Below are 16,859 nucleotides of genomic sequence, written 5' to 3' on the forward strand. Positions count from 1 at the left end.
AGGGGAGTATTGCTACAATACCACCTACCACATGTCCATCGGAATGGCACCTTTCAAAGCTCTGTAGGGTACGAACCCCTTTTCTTCATCAACACAATTCTAGGTGACAGTCGTAGACCAAGGGCAAGAGACTAGCTTTAGGAGGGATAGGACATACTGAGATGCTTGAAGGAAAACTTACAGCGGGCACAAAATCAACAGAAGATGTACGCCGACAGATGACTAGAGAGGAGTTTCGAAGTAGGGGACTTGGTCTATCTCAGGCTCCAGCCATATAAGCAATCCTCATTCAAGGAAAAATGAAAAGAAAAATTGAAGCCACAATTTTATGGCTCCTATCATGTAGTTCGTCGCGTTGGTGAAGTCGCGTACGAGTTGGAACTTCCGAAGGGTAGCCGTATTCATAACATCTCTCATGTTTCATGCTTGACGAAGGCCATAGGGCAGAACATCACAGTTGCCACAGATCTTCCACCACTCAATCAAGAAGGCAAGCTCATCTTGAAACCAACCCAGATCATCGAAGTACGTAAGAAGACTCTGCGGAACTGTACGATGAAGGAATATTTGGTGCGTTGGAAACACTTGCCATTTGACGACACGACGTGGGAGGGCAAGCACATTCTCCAGCACCCAACATTGCATTTGCTTGAGGACAAGCAAAATTTAGGACGGGAGGACTATAATGTTACCATTATAAAATAAATAAATTATCAAACTATTGTTAATGGGCCGATTGATTTAATATATCTCGGACCCATTTTTACTTTTGTTTCCGTAGTTTGTGTCGCCATCGACTACCTTTGTACACCCTCGGAAAGTTTCTCAACGAGTATTTAAGCACAGCTTGTAGTTAGTCTTTGGGTATGCATTTTTGGATTATTTCTTTGTACTGCAAATTCCAAATGGGATTCTCTATTGTTCGCCATTTCGAAAGTGAAAGATCTTCCCTACTTGGCTATTCTGGTTTCAGTGAAATTCAACCCTCACCTTATTCCGTTGCTTGTAACACTTTGCTCGGATCTGGCAAATCGGAGCACCATCATATTGCGAATTACCCTGGTATTTCTATTGGTTCTACTCTCTTCTTCTGTGTAATTTCATCTATTGTTTGTCTGCATTGAATCTCATTATTGTTCATACCATCAATTGTTCTGCAATCACTTTCTGTGCCCGTAAGGGCTCCTGCATTCCATTCCACACCACGACCTCACATGTTACGGCCTCCAAGCTTAGTTAAGCTCATCGTACGGCCCTCACAACTACAACCGTATAGCCACTTCTCCACCGTACCACTGGCATTCTCCAGCGTATGGCCTCCATATTTTCCTTTGTACAGCAATCCCGAGTATCTACTCAGTATACGGCTCTTCACTTCCCCACCATACGGCCACACCCCATCCTGTTTGTCCGGCCTTTTACTTCCCCTCCATACAGCTCCATTGCTACCGTATGGATTCTCTAGCGCATTCCCTTGATATCGTACGGCGTTTGCAAATAGACAATAGAGGACCATATAACATTGTTTTGACTATTTCCTCTCCTTTAGGCGAATGGGGGACACTACAAAGCTTAATTGGATCTATTCAAGCAAAGCATTGGTGCTATCTATCAAATCATTTTCACTTGTTGTTCCCTAATAGTTGCCACAGTCTAAATCCCTATAAAAGCTCATGCTCAATAGTGTGAGCGAGATCTTTAATGGAATTTGAATGCTAAAGACTTTAACAAGGTCACACATTGGCTTGTGTTTTGAATCTCTTAGAAGAGAACTCTTAAAGGACTTGTAACTTCTGTCAAGACTAAAAAATACTCTTAACAAGGTATGACTTTAACAAGGTGATTGTAATCAAGTCTTAATAGGCCATATTTCATTAAGGTCGATTAAATATTGTGGGTCTCATCCTCACTGTGGCTTTCCCCTCTAATAAGGGTTTCATGATACCAAAAATCTTTGTGTCTTGTGTTAAATTGTATGGATGTTGGATGTTACAGTATTCTACATTGTTTATAGTTTTGCATGATACTTACTTTGGAAGCTTTTAAGTTCAGTTATCAAATTTAGTATTGCACTGATTCACCCCCCACCCACTCTCGATGTCTATTCAAACTAACAAATTCAGCTAGGTTATTATAGGTTCAGATTTGTTGCAAGGTCTCCCACCTTGGAGACATCTATATTGGGTTTTGTTACTTCCCTTCAACCACTTTTGTGTATGTTGTTCGCATTGGTCCTGAGAGTGACACCTGTTATGACTAGTGTGATAGCTTCTCCTAATTTTTTGTAGCTTGGGAAGCTGTCATTCTTGGAGACTTTAATTCACGGGCCCGTGTTGCTTGGACCCACCTTCATCGCTCCATTAACACTATTGAGGGCATGGACCTAGCCTTTTCAGGGCTTTTGAGATTCTTAAACAATGCTATGGACCTTTCAAGAAGTATAGTTGACACCTCATTCAGTTTTGTGTTTTCTAATCTAGTAGTTCTGCATTTTTATCTTGCTTCCTATTATTCACAATATATAAGCACTAGTGGTTCGATTATTGCGAATCTTCTAATATGGTGGTTTTAAATTGTTTACTTTGCTTCTATTGGTGGTTCTATATGGTTTATCTTGCTTCACAAGTTCCCAAATCTTCGCATACAAGCCTCATTGTGGTGGTACGAGTGCAGAGATCATGTCCTCTCCAGCTAATCATTCATTCCTTCCACTCACCACTTCTTCGTCAGCAGCACTCCTCTTGTTGATCATGCTCTCCTTTTTCTCGTCATTCACTATCTCCCGCTGGTCTACTTCCAACAAGAAATTAATGCTATTTCGAGATCCCTAGCAGAGAACTTTAAAAGGTATTTATCAGTAACTCGTCGTTTTTGAAAATTCAAAATGGATGTACCTAAACTAATTGGAATTTCTAAGATAGATCAAAGTTTAAGAAACATACAAGGAAATCAGAGGAAAGTAGTCCTATGGGTGCTTTATCAAGTGTGCCCCATGGGTTTATGCATACGGAAGATGTAAACGCATACATCCACAGTAAATTCAAATATCTTGGGGCATTTGTAATCCGTGAGCAATTTAAGAAGCTATGTGGTGAGAATAAAATCACTCTAAAGGATGTACATAAAGGTATCACCAGTAAAGGTCTATATCATTTTGTTTACTTTTCGTATGAATTCGAGGACTAGATTAAGTATGTCATAGCAGATTTCATGGTTGATACATATGGTTGGAACCCCTTCTACACTAGGTTGAAACTCTCTTATTGTCCTCTCTTTTGTTAAAAGAAATGCCTCATTTGTTAGAGTAAATGAGCCCTTCATCCCTCTCTCATCCATTCCCCGAAGTCCTTTTGGTGCACCCTCTTCCCCCACCACTTCCTCCCCCTAACAGTGATTAAGTTACACCAGGGCTCTCTACCCACCAATACTTATTCAATTTATGATACTTTCGAACAGCCCCTCATCCATGTCACCTCACCCTCTCATTGTCATCCTTTCAGTCACATTAAATCAAGGAAGCTATTAGAACTTTAAACATCAGAAGGGTTGCTGAAAAAAAAGGGTTTCGGGCTAAATTCTTCAAGCATGGCTTCAGCGCCTTGGGCTTCTACTTATCCAATCTTTTCAACCATGTCATTTACACATGGCTCACCCCTCTTGGTTGAACTACATTACTCATCCAATTCAGAAATCAAACATGGCTTCTAACCCTAGCAATTACAAAACCATCACGGTTGGCCACACTTTCTCTAAATTGTATGTCAAGGTCCTATATAGCATTCTTTGGAGTGAGTTGAATCAGTGTTGCATCCACGCTAGAGGGCATGCGAACTTCAAAGGTGATTATCAGACCATTGACTACATCCAGACTCTTTGAACTATTATTAAGGGGCTCTGCATTGCTACTCAAAGATTTAACATTACTTCATTGCCTTATGAAAAGCTTTTGAATCTACTCTTAGAATGGCCATGTTTTAGAGACTTTGTGACAATGATATTTCTCAGATTATTCTTACAGCTATCATGAGATTTTCTGATTTTTAAGGTGTTTCTTTGGGAGCCATCCCATGTTAAGGAAAGTTGCCTACCTCACCAAGTTTTGATTTCTATTTTTCTTTTTGTTGATGATGTTCTTTTGGCCTCCTCTTATGATGATTTACAAATATAGCTTGATGGTATTGCAACCTTTTGCGATCTATGATAGTTGATGGTTAATTTAGAGAAAACTAAGGTGATTTCAATTGTCTCAAGATTTCATACTTGTATTTTTTCTTTAGAAAGGGGGAAGTTGAGATCTCTTCTTCTTACACATATCTAGGGATTTAGTTCTCAAGTCCCCCCTTCAACAATGCTCGTTCTCTAGTTGAGCATCAACAAGGGGTATGGCCATTGGCCAACCTTGAGAGACTCTGCTTCCAACATCACTTTCAGTATTTACAAATATAGCATGATGGTCTTGCAGCCTTTTGTGATCTCCAATAGTTGACAGTTAAATTAGAGAAAACTAAGGTGATTTCAACTGTCTCAAGAGTTCTCAACTGCATTTTTCCTATAGAAAGCTGGAAGTTGAGATCTCTTCTTCTTACACATATCTAGGGGTTAAGTTCTCAAGTCCCAACTTCAACAATTTCTACGCTCTAGTTGTGCATCAACAAGGGGTACGGGTATTTGGCCATTCTCGAGAGGCCCTGCTTCCAACATCACTTTTAGGACACCACATCCAAGTTGATCATCATGGACTCGTTGATTAGACCTATTGTTCTTTATGGTTTTGTGGTTTGGGGACCTTCCGTATTGGAGCCTAACTGGGCTCCAATTGAGCAGGTTCAGATTCTTCTTCGAAAGCATCAATAAGTGTAAACAGGCCACTTCACATATTATTATTTTGGTAAAGTTTGGGGCACACCCCTTCAAGCTTGGGGCTATCTTTGATCTCATTTGGTTCTTGCATCGCCTTTGTGATTTTGTTGGCTCTCATGAGGGGCGCCACAAGTAACCTACCTTGCCTAATACTCCACCAAGTTTGTTGTTGCTATTGTTTCTTGAGATCAAGCCCATGGTTGGTGCACTAAGGCCTCTACCCTTCTTGGGTCCATAGAGATTGAGATGAATTGTGTTCATCTCTTTCAATATTCTCTTAATGCCCCACGCCACCTCATCCTATCAAGGCAGGAGCTAAACAAGTCTAAAAGAACGGACATATACAAACTGGATATCCACAATACTTGGGTTAACCCCTACAGGGGTTGTCGCCCTAAGATGGTGTTCTATGTTGAAAGCTTCTTAAAGTTAAAGGATGAACTTATTGTCAAGCCTTCTTACTTATCCCACCACTAGTTGCATTTCCTCTAAATCCCCCTCGATTCTTTAAGAGTATGCTCTCGTGGGCTACCTATTGAGAAAGATCATCAACTAGATAAAGGGGAGAAGGATTTCTCCATTATACTGCATTGGAATGCCAAACGAAGGAGCACTTCATATTCAAGTGTCCTATCTATTATGAGATTAGAGAGATGTTCTACTACCCTTTCATGGAATTTAGTCTCTTTCAACCTTTCTCAAGTTCATTGATCAAAGATGTCATGCACTTTATATGTAGGAGGTCGCTAGGCTTTGGGACCATTCACTCCAGTGCCAGCAACCAGCTAGCACACAGTCTTGTCAGCTTATGATCTCCTTCTCCAGGGTTCAATTAGCACACAGTAGTATGCATCAATTCCAAATTTAGCAAACCTTGGAGGAGCTCTTTCCAACAGCGGCTTTCTTCTATTAGAATATTTTGATAATTTTAGCATCTTGCTATATTTAGCTCGTTCTTCTAGAACCGTAGTTAATGGTGATTTAGGCTCTCTTTTCAATTTTCTTATTCAGTTCTAATTATTAGTGTTTGTAAACTCTAATTAAACAACTTTGCATTTTTGTTAACAATATTATTAGTGTTTGTAAACTCTATTTAAAAGTTCATTGGTAATACAATTATCATTTGGTTTTGAGCATAGTTACCCAATTCTCCCCTTGGCCCTTAAAACTGGTTTCCTTTTGAGTTCCACTTGGATTCGAACCCAAGCAGGTGGGTTCCTCCAGGCCGAACCTAGGTTGAACCATGATCAAACCAGAGCAGACCTAGGTAAACTGAGTACAAACCAAGTACAGTTCCATTGGAAACATTCTATAAGTTAGTGCAGAACACAATCATTTAAGAATTTGAATAAAGATTTTTAACATTACAAAACAAAATATGTTGATGTTCAAATATTTATTACATCAAATAAAACTAGCCCTCAAGATTTTTTCCAATAAAATTTTTATATCCAATGTTGATAATGATCGCTGTCTGAAAAAATTGGAAGCTCTATATAGTGATAAATCATATTTGACACATTAAATAACATCTTCAATAGGTAAAGGGAGTTGCAAGCTACTTGTATAACATTTTTCAAGTAGGATGTTAATTATAAACAAAAAAGTTCTTTGCGCAATGAAAAAGTAATAAGCATTGTACAACTTGGAAAACAGGAATGTTATTAATGCACTTGATCTCAATAACATTGACAATGTTTGTGAACCAACTAATGCCTTTGATGAAGAAGAAGAAAATGAAGATTCAGATAACCCATTAGAGATTGAAACTTAGCAAAAAGTTCTAATTGTTGAAAGTCTAAACAATGATGCTTGAACTCAATATTATTTTAATATTTTGTTGTTAAGAATAGATATAATGCTATAATTACAAGTTTATGGTGTTTTTGTTGTTTTATGATACTATGTAGCATTGTAATCTTAATTCATTTTCTAGGCTGCATACATATGTATATATATAATTTTTACCTATTTTTGTATTAACAAACCCACACCCCATTACAAGATTTTGTCGTACCAGCGAACTGGTTCTTTGAACCCGAACTTGAACACTAACTCAAACTAGTAACTTAGGATTTTAACAATTTCATGGTATTAGAGAGGATCCAGTTGTTTTTTTAAATCTCAAAAATTATCTTAGTTACCGATTCGGGATACAAATCTAATTTGGGCATGAGAATCAGATCACTGTTTTTTTTCCCCAATTAGGATTCGTGAATATATATATAACGAGAGCGAAATAAAGAGAAAATTTGAGGTGAATTGTTTTTGGATGTAAAATAAAAAGGCCTTTATAGAGTTAGAAAGCAAAAAAATAATTGAAAAAGTCATATTAAATAAGTTAGACCCACATAAAACCTTGGCCTGCTGGTCGATTCTTGAGGATTCATGTTGGATTTGGTAGGATCCTTGTTTTACACCGTGGATTCGTTCCTATGAAAATTATTTGTTGGATTTTAATAAGTCTTTCCTCAAAAACTATCCATTGGGTTTTAATTGATTTTTGCTCAAAAATTATTTGATAGGTTTTCATAATATTTTCCTTTAAAAAGATTGTAGGATTTTACTGTTTTCCCTTAAAAACTAAGTTATGTATTCTACAATCCGTGTCCCAGATTCTGCATTTAATTTGATTGATTTTTTCACCTCAACAATTGTGTTTGTTTTTTATTGATTTTTCCCCTCAATTTATTTTTGGTTTCTATAATTCTCGAAGTTCGCTTGGGATTTTTTGTCAGTTGTTCCTATTTAAGGTTTATACCAATTTTTCCGAAAAATCAATGTTTTGTTTATTCAAATCATGGTACCTTGCTGTTAGTTTTGGGGCATCCAGCTCATCTACAAAAGTTTGGAGCAACATGTCATAGTTGATAGAATGATCAAAGGGAGGGTCTTAGAATATTTGTAATATTTTTAGTGTCTTGCTATATTTAGCTCATTATTCTAGAATCGTAGTTAATATGCATTTAGGCTTTCTTTTAAGTTTGCTTATTCAGTTCTATTTATAGACAGTCTTTATTACAACTTTCCTTTTTTGTTCATGTTATTATTAGCATTTGTAAACTATATTTAAGAGTTCATTGTTACAACAATTATCATACCCTTTCTAACAATTCAATCCTCCTCTTCTAGGAAGTCTCAGAGGTGTTCTATGCACAGTGCCAGTCCTTTAGCTTACCTTAATATCTCAGGTTTTTCTCTGCTATTCCAGTTTTGTATGAGGGCTTTGGGGTTTTCTTTTGTTGATTCTAGTTTGCTCTCATTGTTGTTTCTGTTTTTGTTCAGGCAACATATCATGTCCCTGTTATGGGCTGGCCCTTTGTTTTGTGCTTGGCAGTCCCTTGGACCCTCTTTGTGGTCTTTTATTGGACATTAATAAATTTATCTTACCTTATTACTTGGGCGAATACAAAAGTTGCAAAGTACATTGAGTCATTGCTGAATTTATGATATGGATAGTTGATCTAATAGTTTCCTTGACAACTGTACTGCTATTAGATAGTTTACTGTGGGCAATTCTGTTAGATATGAGCATTTATATTTTCCTGATATGGATCAAAGAGATATGGTGTTACTCTCAGGATTATACAATATTTCCTTAGAAACCATCTCCATGCTGATCCAACCTGTTGGGAGGCCTCAACAAAGTTATTATGTTTTTGTTTCTATTTTTTTAAATATATAAATTCTGCTTCTTTTTTCTTTTTCTCAAAATTTAGTGATAGACAAACATTATCTTACATCCAGCTGAATCCTTTTAAAATTCACTGACCATTGTGAAGACAAATTATTTTCAGTTACTGTAAACAGATTGTCACAAACAAATATAACAAAAACAAATCCACATAGAAGTTCAAATTGGAAAGAAATGAAAAGAAAAAACCAAAATACCTGCAATTCGACAGTAAGCACTCTTTTGAATCAACTCTGTAGTCGACATATCAGTCCGGTTACTTTTGGCCCGATTTGCTGTAGCCTGCATTCAATTGTTCATAGTTCTCATCTGTCAGTATTATTCAAACTCCCACAGTTTGCAAAGCAAAGATTTTCATTTTCATTTTCCATAGTTTACCTCAAATTGACACATTGACTTTTCATCCCCACCTCTTTTAAGAAATTATGTAATCGATGTGTGATTCCATATGTAAAGGGATCATAGACCAAAAGGTATATGGATTTTGTTTCATTTATATAACAATGTAATTAGACCTACTTAGAATGATTTTGCTTTCTTTGAACCCTCTCTTCTCATATGTACAGTTGGCCCAGTAAATAAGCCAACCGGATGCATTAGTTTGGGGTACTAATTCATTGATCATATCTATTGTGGACAAGTATTAGATTATACTTTCTGATTCCATTGAATCACTTCCCATGGTTCAAAATGATTGTTGAAAAATTTTGGGGATAGCTGGTGCATGCCTTCTTTTATATATACACAAAATCTTCAAATTTGTCAAAGCATAAACATTAAAGATATCTCAAAATAATTTATATCAAAGTACTGTTACTTAACTTTTCCAGATCAAGTGCACAAACAAAATGTACAAATGAAATGTAATTAAAATTTAAAAATAAAATCTGCTTTCCATCAAGTACAATATAAAACAATTACATTTGAAATTACAAGGTGTTCTATCAAAGCATAAATGTTAAAGATATCTCAAAATAATTTATATACCCTTTTTGTTTGTCATCATGGCAGAAGCACTTGGAAGAGCTATTCATAAATCACATCAAGAAGGGAAGATTCAAGGGATCAAAGTCACAGAAAATACAGATGACATAACGCACCAGCAATTTGCTGACGACACTATCCTACCAAGTGTCAGCGCTAAAGAAGAAGCTCAACATTTCAAAGATATCCTAAATAGGTACACATCAGCATCAGGACAAGTGGTCAATGCAAACAAATCTGAAGTTTTCTTTCTAAACACTAATTCCAAAAAAGAAGTAGATATTTGCATAATTCTGGGCTTTAAAACAGGAAAGTTCCCATGTAAATACTTAAGAACTTTCCATTAGATAAAAGAAAGAAAAGCAATAAGCTGTGGGAACCAATAATTACTAAGATCCAGAACAAAATGTATAGCTGGAACAGAAGGTGGCTATCCAAGGTTGGCAGATCCACAATGATTAAATCGGTTCTGGCATTTACAACCACATATCAAATGTCCATCCTACCTTTTCCTACTAGCATATCCAAGAAAACTGAATCTAAAATCAAGAACTTTTTCCAGCAAGGAACCTCAAAAAATAAGAAATTGCCAATGATGAAGTGGGAACACATTTGCAAACCACTAGACAAAAGGGGGCTAGGAGTTAAAAATTTGGCCTCTCAAAACCTAGCTCTAGGCACAAAACTAGCGTGGAATATGCTTCAGGAACCTAATAGGAAATGGGCTTCCATTCTACTCAATAAGTATATACTAAATGCGGAAACCTTAAACTTGTTTGGATACAGGAATCATCCTAGTGGATCACGAATTTGAAATTTCATACTATCATGGAAAGATATCATTAACAATAAGCTAACATGAGATATTGGTAATGGAGAAAATGCACTATTCTGGGAAGATTCATGGGATGGATATGAACCGCTAACCTCATCATGAATGAACCCAAACATCACAAATATTATAAAACAAGAATGGGGAGATAAAATTAGACACTATATCGTAATAAATGACTATTTGCCTACTTTGGGATGGAAATGGCAAAGTACTACAAGTACATAAACTTTCGAAAGAACAAAGAATAGAATTTAACGAATATCTGAAGGATAGAACCTTTGTGTATAAGGCAAGAACTGACAGAATGATACGGTGTGGATCTAACAATGGGAAATATAAGGTTAAAGAGGGGTACTGAGTATCTTAATCTTCAAAATTCTGAATTCCCATTACAACTTTGTTGAAACAAAGCTTGCTTACCCAAAGCTGGCACCTTTTTATGGGCAGCAATGCAGAATCCTATCTTCACAGCAGAATGGTTTCAGAAGATAGGTTTCAAAGTACCTTCAAGATGTGTACCATGCAAACAAGAAAAATAAATTGCAGATCACATTCTTCTAAATTGCCCCTATGCATCAGAGTCTTGGCAAAACACCTTCCACAAATTAAATTGGTTAGCAACACACTCCAATTATTATGATAATAGATGGTTTCTATATCTATTTAATGGTTATCTATTGTAATCTATTATAAATATTAAAAAAATTCTCATATTTAGTTAGTTGTTAAATATTTGCTAGCTAAATAGAATGTTTCTATTCTTGACGACTATTTCCTAAGGAAACATCATCTATTCATTTGTATATATTGATCCTTTGATCTCAGTTAATATCAATCAAGTTTTTTACCAGTTACTTCCCATAATATGGTATCAAAGAAAAAAAAACTGTAAATATTTTCGAAAAAAATATAATTTCCCATAGAAATTATCCGATCAAATTTTTCAAAATTATTTTCTGCAAATCGATATGGAAGACTTATCTGTCAATTGGCCATTTGTCCCGCAGATTTTTGATTTTTTCTTAACCAATTAAGGTTTCTATAGATTTTTTGTATCGGTTCCGAAATTTTGTTGCAAATTATTGTTGGGTTTTTTGAGAGCTCAACTAGCTTATCGTTCATTTTTCTCGGTGCCTTGATTTTTGTGCCTCAATTTTCAAGCCAGCGGATCCTAAATCTAAAAGCTAATTCCTTTTAGGTTTTTTGAGCTCTTTTATGGGTACCTCTTCATTTTTCTGTCTTCCAACATTTTATCTCAAAGTACGTGCCTTCACATATTTTCACGTTTTTCACTAAAAAATGCACCATGGCATCAATGACAAATATTATGCTCGAGGGAAATAAAAAATCAATCGTCGGAATTATGGCACTTGGAAGCAGCAAATGCTAACCATCTTTGAATATCAAGGCAGCGATCAAGTGGTTTTGGGTACTACAATTCATCCCATCCAAGCTAGTCCTAATCAAACTACCTATGATCAACATAATTGAGAGGCAGTGATGCTTCTCAAATTATAAGTAGCTAATGAACAACTACCTCAGATTCCATCCAGCAAAATAGTTGCCGAGATATGAGAGCACCTAAAGAAACTACATAAGACTTCCGATAAAAGCAAAGCTTTCTCTCTCAAAAACACTTTGTTTTCTATTGTCATGGATGAACAGAAATCGCTCCAAAAACACCTGAATAGGATTCAAGAAATCCGTGATCAATTGCTTGCCATTGGATGCAAGATGGAGCAAAAGGAGATTATGGTTGTCATCACACCCCAATTATTACGATAGTAGATGGTTTCTATATCTATTACATGGTTATCTATTGTAAATATTAGAATTTTTCTCATATTTAGTTAGTTGCTAGTTATTTGCTAGCTAGAATAGAATGTTTCTATTCTTGACAACTATTTCCCAAGGAATCATCGTTTATTCATTTGTAATGATTTGATGTCTATTAATATGGATCAAGTTTTTTACCAGTGACTTACGATAATCTGGTATCTAAGCATAAACATTTAACAAATTCAAAAAATTTATAATTTCCCGCAAAAATTATCTGAGCAAATTTTTTGAAATTATTTTCTGCAAATCAATCTGGAAAACTTATCTGTCAATCTGTCATTTTTCCCACAAATTTTTTATTTTTTAACCAATACGGGGTTTTTTACAAAAACCCCAATTTTTAATATCAGTTCTGAATTTTTTTAACAGATTATTGGTGGATTTTTTGAGAGCTCAACTGGGTGGTCATCCATTTATCTTTGTGCCTCAATTTTTGTGCCACAAATTTTGAGCCAGTGGATCCTGAATCTGACAGCAGATTCCTTTTGAGTTTCTTGAGTTCTTTTATGGGTACCTCTTCATTTTTCTAGGTCTTTCGACATTTTGCCTCAAAGTATGTGACTTCGCATATCTTCACATTTTTCACTAAAACCATGTCATGGCATCACTAACAAATATTTTGCTTAAGGGAAATCAAAAATTCAATAGTCAGAATTATGGCACTTGGAAGAAACGAATGCTAACCATCTTTGAATATCAAAGTAGCGATCAAGTGGTTTTGGGTACTACAACTCGTCCTGCCCAAGCTCGTCCTGATCAAACTACCTATGATCAGCATAATCAGGAGGCAGTGATGCTTCTCAAATTATAAGTAGTTAATGAATAGCTCCCTCAGATTCCATCCGGCAAAATAATTGTCAAGATATGAGAGCACCCAAAGGAACTACATGAGACTTCTGATAAAAGAAGAGCTTTATTTCTCAAGAACACTTTGTTTTCTATTGCAACGGATGAACAGAAATCGCTCCAAGAACATCTGAATAGGATTCAGGAAATCCGTGATCAATTGCTTGCCACTGGACGCAAGATGGAGGAAGAGGACATTGTGATTATCACTCTCAAAAGTTTACCCAAGTCCTATGAGCATTTCATCAAGACTCTCAACATCACTTCTACTACTATAGATCTCTGCACACTTCTACTTCAGCAAGAACAACGGAAATAGTAATTCGATAATAGTAATAGCTCCACCTCCAAAGAACAAGCCTTTGTTGTTAAATCATTTCAGAAGAATAAGGGCAAGTTTCATTCATGGCAGTCTTCTCAGCAAAAGTCCTCTACTCCAACATCGGAAAGCTCTAAGATAATGAACATTTAGTGCAACTACTACCACAAGTATGGTCACATGAAGGTTGAATGTCAAAAACACTTAGCTGCATTTTCTAAGCACTTTGGTTCGCAGCCCAAAGTGAATAGTGCATAGCACACTAAGCATACAGAATCTGCCTTTAATGCCTTCATGGCTAAAAGACCTGCACGTAGTGTCAAGTCATCTGTCAAGTACATTGATTCAAGTTCCTCTTGTCATTTCACCCCACCACGGAGACTAGTTCACTAACTGCAAGCCTTATTCAGATTTAGTTATTTGTGGTGAAGGGGAAGAGTACAATGTTGTCGACAAAAGCAACATTCAGATTCAGGCTACTGGGAGGAATCTCATTTTCCTCAATGTGTACTACATTCTAGGGATGGAATTAAATCTACTCCCAATTAGTCAGTTGTTGTGACACTCTCCACAGTTGGATGTCACTTTCAGTTCACATTAGTGTAGCATCACTGATAGGGAGACTTAGTCTGTTGTTGCAGTTGACCTTCAAGATCATGGTCATTTCACACTTGTTCATTCTGGCGATTATCACGAAATGGCTATGGCTTCTCTAAGGTCTTCTGTCAATTCAGTTTGGCATCAGCGTTATAGGCACTTAAATGTGTGTTTTCTCACTCATCTTGCTCAAGAAGAGCTTGTCCTCAGATTGCTAGAGATTCAGACTTAGCAGCTAGGATTTTGCGATGCATGCTAGACTAGGAAGCAACATCACACAACTTTCAAAAGTTGTGATTCATGGTTGGCTTCTCAGGTGCTTCATCTTTTTCATGTCAATATCTATGGCCCTACAGTCATTCTTAATGTCCTTGGATCTAGGTATTTTCTATTGTTTCTTGATGATTTCAATAGAAAGATGTGGGTCTATTTTCTTAAAAAGAAATCAAATGTGTTTACTATATTTCAGAAGTTTGAACCTCAGTTGAAAAAGAGTATGGGAAATCTATTATTGTTCTTAGGACAGATAATGGGGGGAATTTTGTTCTAAAGAGTTCTCTAGCTTCTATGATACTCATGGCATCAAACGCCAATTAACCACACCCCACACACCTCAACAAAACACTATAGTTGAACGTCAAAATAGAACAATCACCAAGATGACTCGATCCATGCTTTGACCAAAGACAGGTTCCAAAAATGTTTTGGGCAAAAGAAGTTCACACTGCAGTCTACCTTTTGAACCGATCACCCACTGTGGCAGTCAAAGGCAAGACTCTGAAAGAGGCCTAATCAAGTTGCAAGCACAAAATCGGTCAACTAAAGGTTTTTGACTCTCTTGCCTATACTTGGATCCTCAACGCATCACACACCAAGTTGTATGCCAAGAGTCAAAAATTCATGCTTGTTGGATACAGCAGTCTTCGCAAAGCCTACCACTTGATCGAAACTGAGACATCTAGTCTCTTGTACAAACATGTAGTCTTTGATCAGTAGCAAGGACCATTCATGCATGTTTCTCATGTTTCTGATCCAACAGATCAGTCTATGAAGGCTCATGATTTGGGAGTTCGACTTCCATTAGGCCCACCTAATGTGAGGGCTTTAGCAGCTCTAGTAATACCAGTGATTTTTGTATAGACACCTCTAGCTTCTCTTGCAAGATCACCCAAATATACAGATGCTTCACCTGATTTTGATCCAAATTCTTCTAATGAGAAACCTGATCATAGAACACCTCCTAATACTAATGTTGGTCCTTCTCCTCTCCAACCTAAGTGGTGGGCTAAGACACTTGCTAATCTTTGAAATGATGAGCTCATCGCTGGGAGAACTGCTTGGAAAAAGAGCAAACCTACAAAGACAATCAACTTTGTTTTGATGGCAACATTCACAATGTATTTGAACCTTGGACAAACTTCGAGGCTAAAGGAATTCCAGAGTCGGAACATGCCATGAAGTCCAAACTAAAGCCTGTTGAGGAATCACACCTGGGTCCTTTATTAAATACAAGTCAGTTGGTACTTTGGATAAGTACAAAGCTCATTTAGTTGCAAAGAGCTTTTCTCAGCATCAAGGTTTTGATTACAAGGAGACCTTTGCTCCTACACCAAAGATGAGCGCAATTAGATTAGTCCTAGCCATGACAGCACAGTTTGGCTAGAAGGTCCATCCAAAAGACATCAAGAGTGCTTTCCTGAATGGTGACCTACACGAAGAGGTCAACATGATGAAGTCTCTTGGCTTCAAGGTTGTTGGCAAAGAACACCAGGTTTGTAGACTAGTGAAAGCTCTCTGTGGTTTAAAGCAAGCCCCTAGGACATGGTACATTAAAATAGATAAGTACCTTAGTGATCTAGGCTTTACGAGGAGTTCTTCAAACTCAAATTTGTACATCAAGACTACAGATAATGACATTATCCTTCTGGTCATTTATGTGGATGATTTGATCATCACTAGAAATTCGGCATCTTTGATCCAAGGAATCAAACAGATCTTATGCCAATCTTTTGATATGAATGACCTTGGTCTCATGCATTATTGCCTAGGTGTTGAGGTTTGGTAGCAATCTTCTAGTATCTTCATTTCTCAATCCAAATATGTCAGGGCTCTATTAGACAAGTTTCGTATGCACGATTGCAAGCTTGCATCTACACCCATGGAGAAAGGCATGAAGATATCAGCCAAGTCTCGTTCTCTTCCAGTTGATGACAATACATACAAGCAACTAGTAGGCAACCTCATGTACCTTTGTTACTAGACCTGATATCAACTTCACAATCAACTACATCTCACGCTTTATGACAACTCCTAAGGCTAATCTTTGGATGGCAACAAAGTGTGTGCTTCACTATGTGAAGAGCACTACTGATTATGGGCTTCTTTACTCTTGGAGACCTAATCCTAGACCCAATGGGTTCACAGATTTAGATTTGGCAAGTTTTTTAGATGATAAAAAATCAACTTTTGGATGTGTTCAGTTGGGTCTCTAGTGCCCTCACATTGACCAATAAAAAGCAACGAGCACTTTCTCTCTCCTCTACATAGGTTGAATACAGAGGGGCAGTTAAGGCTAGTTGTGAAGCTTTTTGGCTTCGTCGAATGCTTAGGGATATGTAGATGTCACAAGTAGGCCCGACAAATTTGTCTGTTGATAATGAAGGCATTATCAAGTTAGCACGAAATACAATCTTCCATGAAAAAACCAAGCATGTGGATATTCATTGTCACTACATTTGGCAGCTAGTTGAAGACACGACAATAGAGTTGCAGTATATTCCTACATCGGATCAAATTGTAGACATTCTCACCCAGTCACTTGGTCCAAATAAGTTTGACAACTTTAGAGGACAACTTGGTGTGGTGGATAGATTATCCATTAAGGG

General features: G+C 36.9%; 1 protein-coding gene across 2 annotated transcripts in view; it reads right to left on the bottom strand.

Moving 5' to 3' along the window:
- The window catches only part of LOC149535817 (HNH endonuclease), a 115,529-nt gene that overhangs the window by 16,509 nt on the left and 82,161 nt on the right, over positions 1-16,859 (bottom strand). For both annotated transcript variants that reach the window (XR_016356775.1, XM_089803567.1), the window contains exon 3: positions 8,752-8,836. Coding sequence is in view for 1 of the 2 variants with exons in the window: in XM_089803567.1 (XP_089659693.1) it covers positions 8,752-8,836 (85 nt within the window). In the remaining variant the exon portion in view is untranslated. The remainder of the gene's footprint in view (positions 1-8,751; positions 8,837-16,859) is intronic.

Source organism: Cupressus sempervirens, chromosome 10, assembly GCF_028749045.1.
Source record: "Cupressus sempervirens isolate cs-2001-9-10 chromosome 10, ASM2874904v1, whole genome shotgun sequence".
NCBI classification, from domain to species: Eukaryota; Viridiplantae; Streptophyta; class Pinopsida; order Cupressales; family Cupressaceae; genus Cupressus; species Cupressus sempervirens.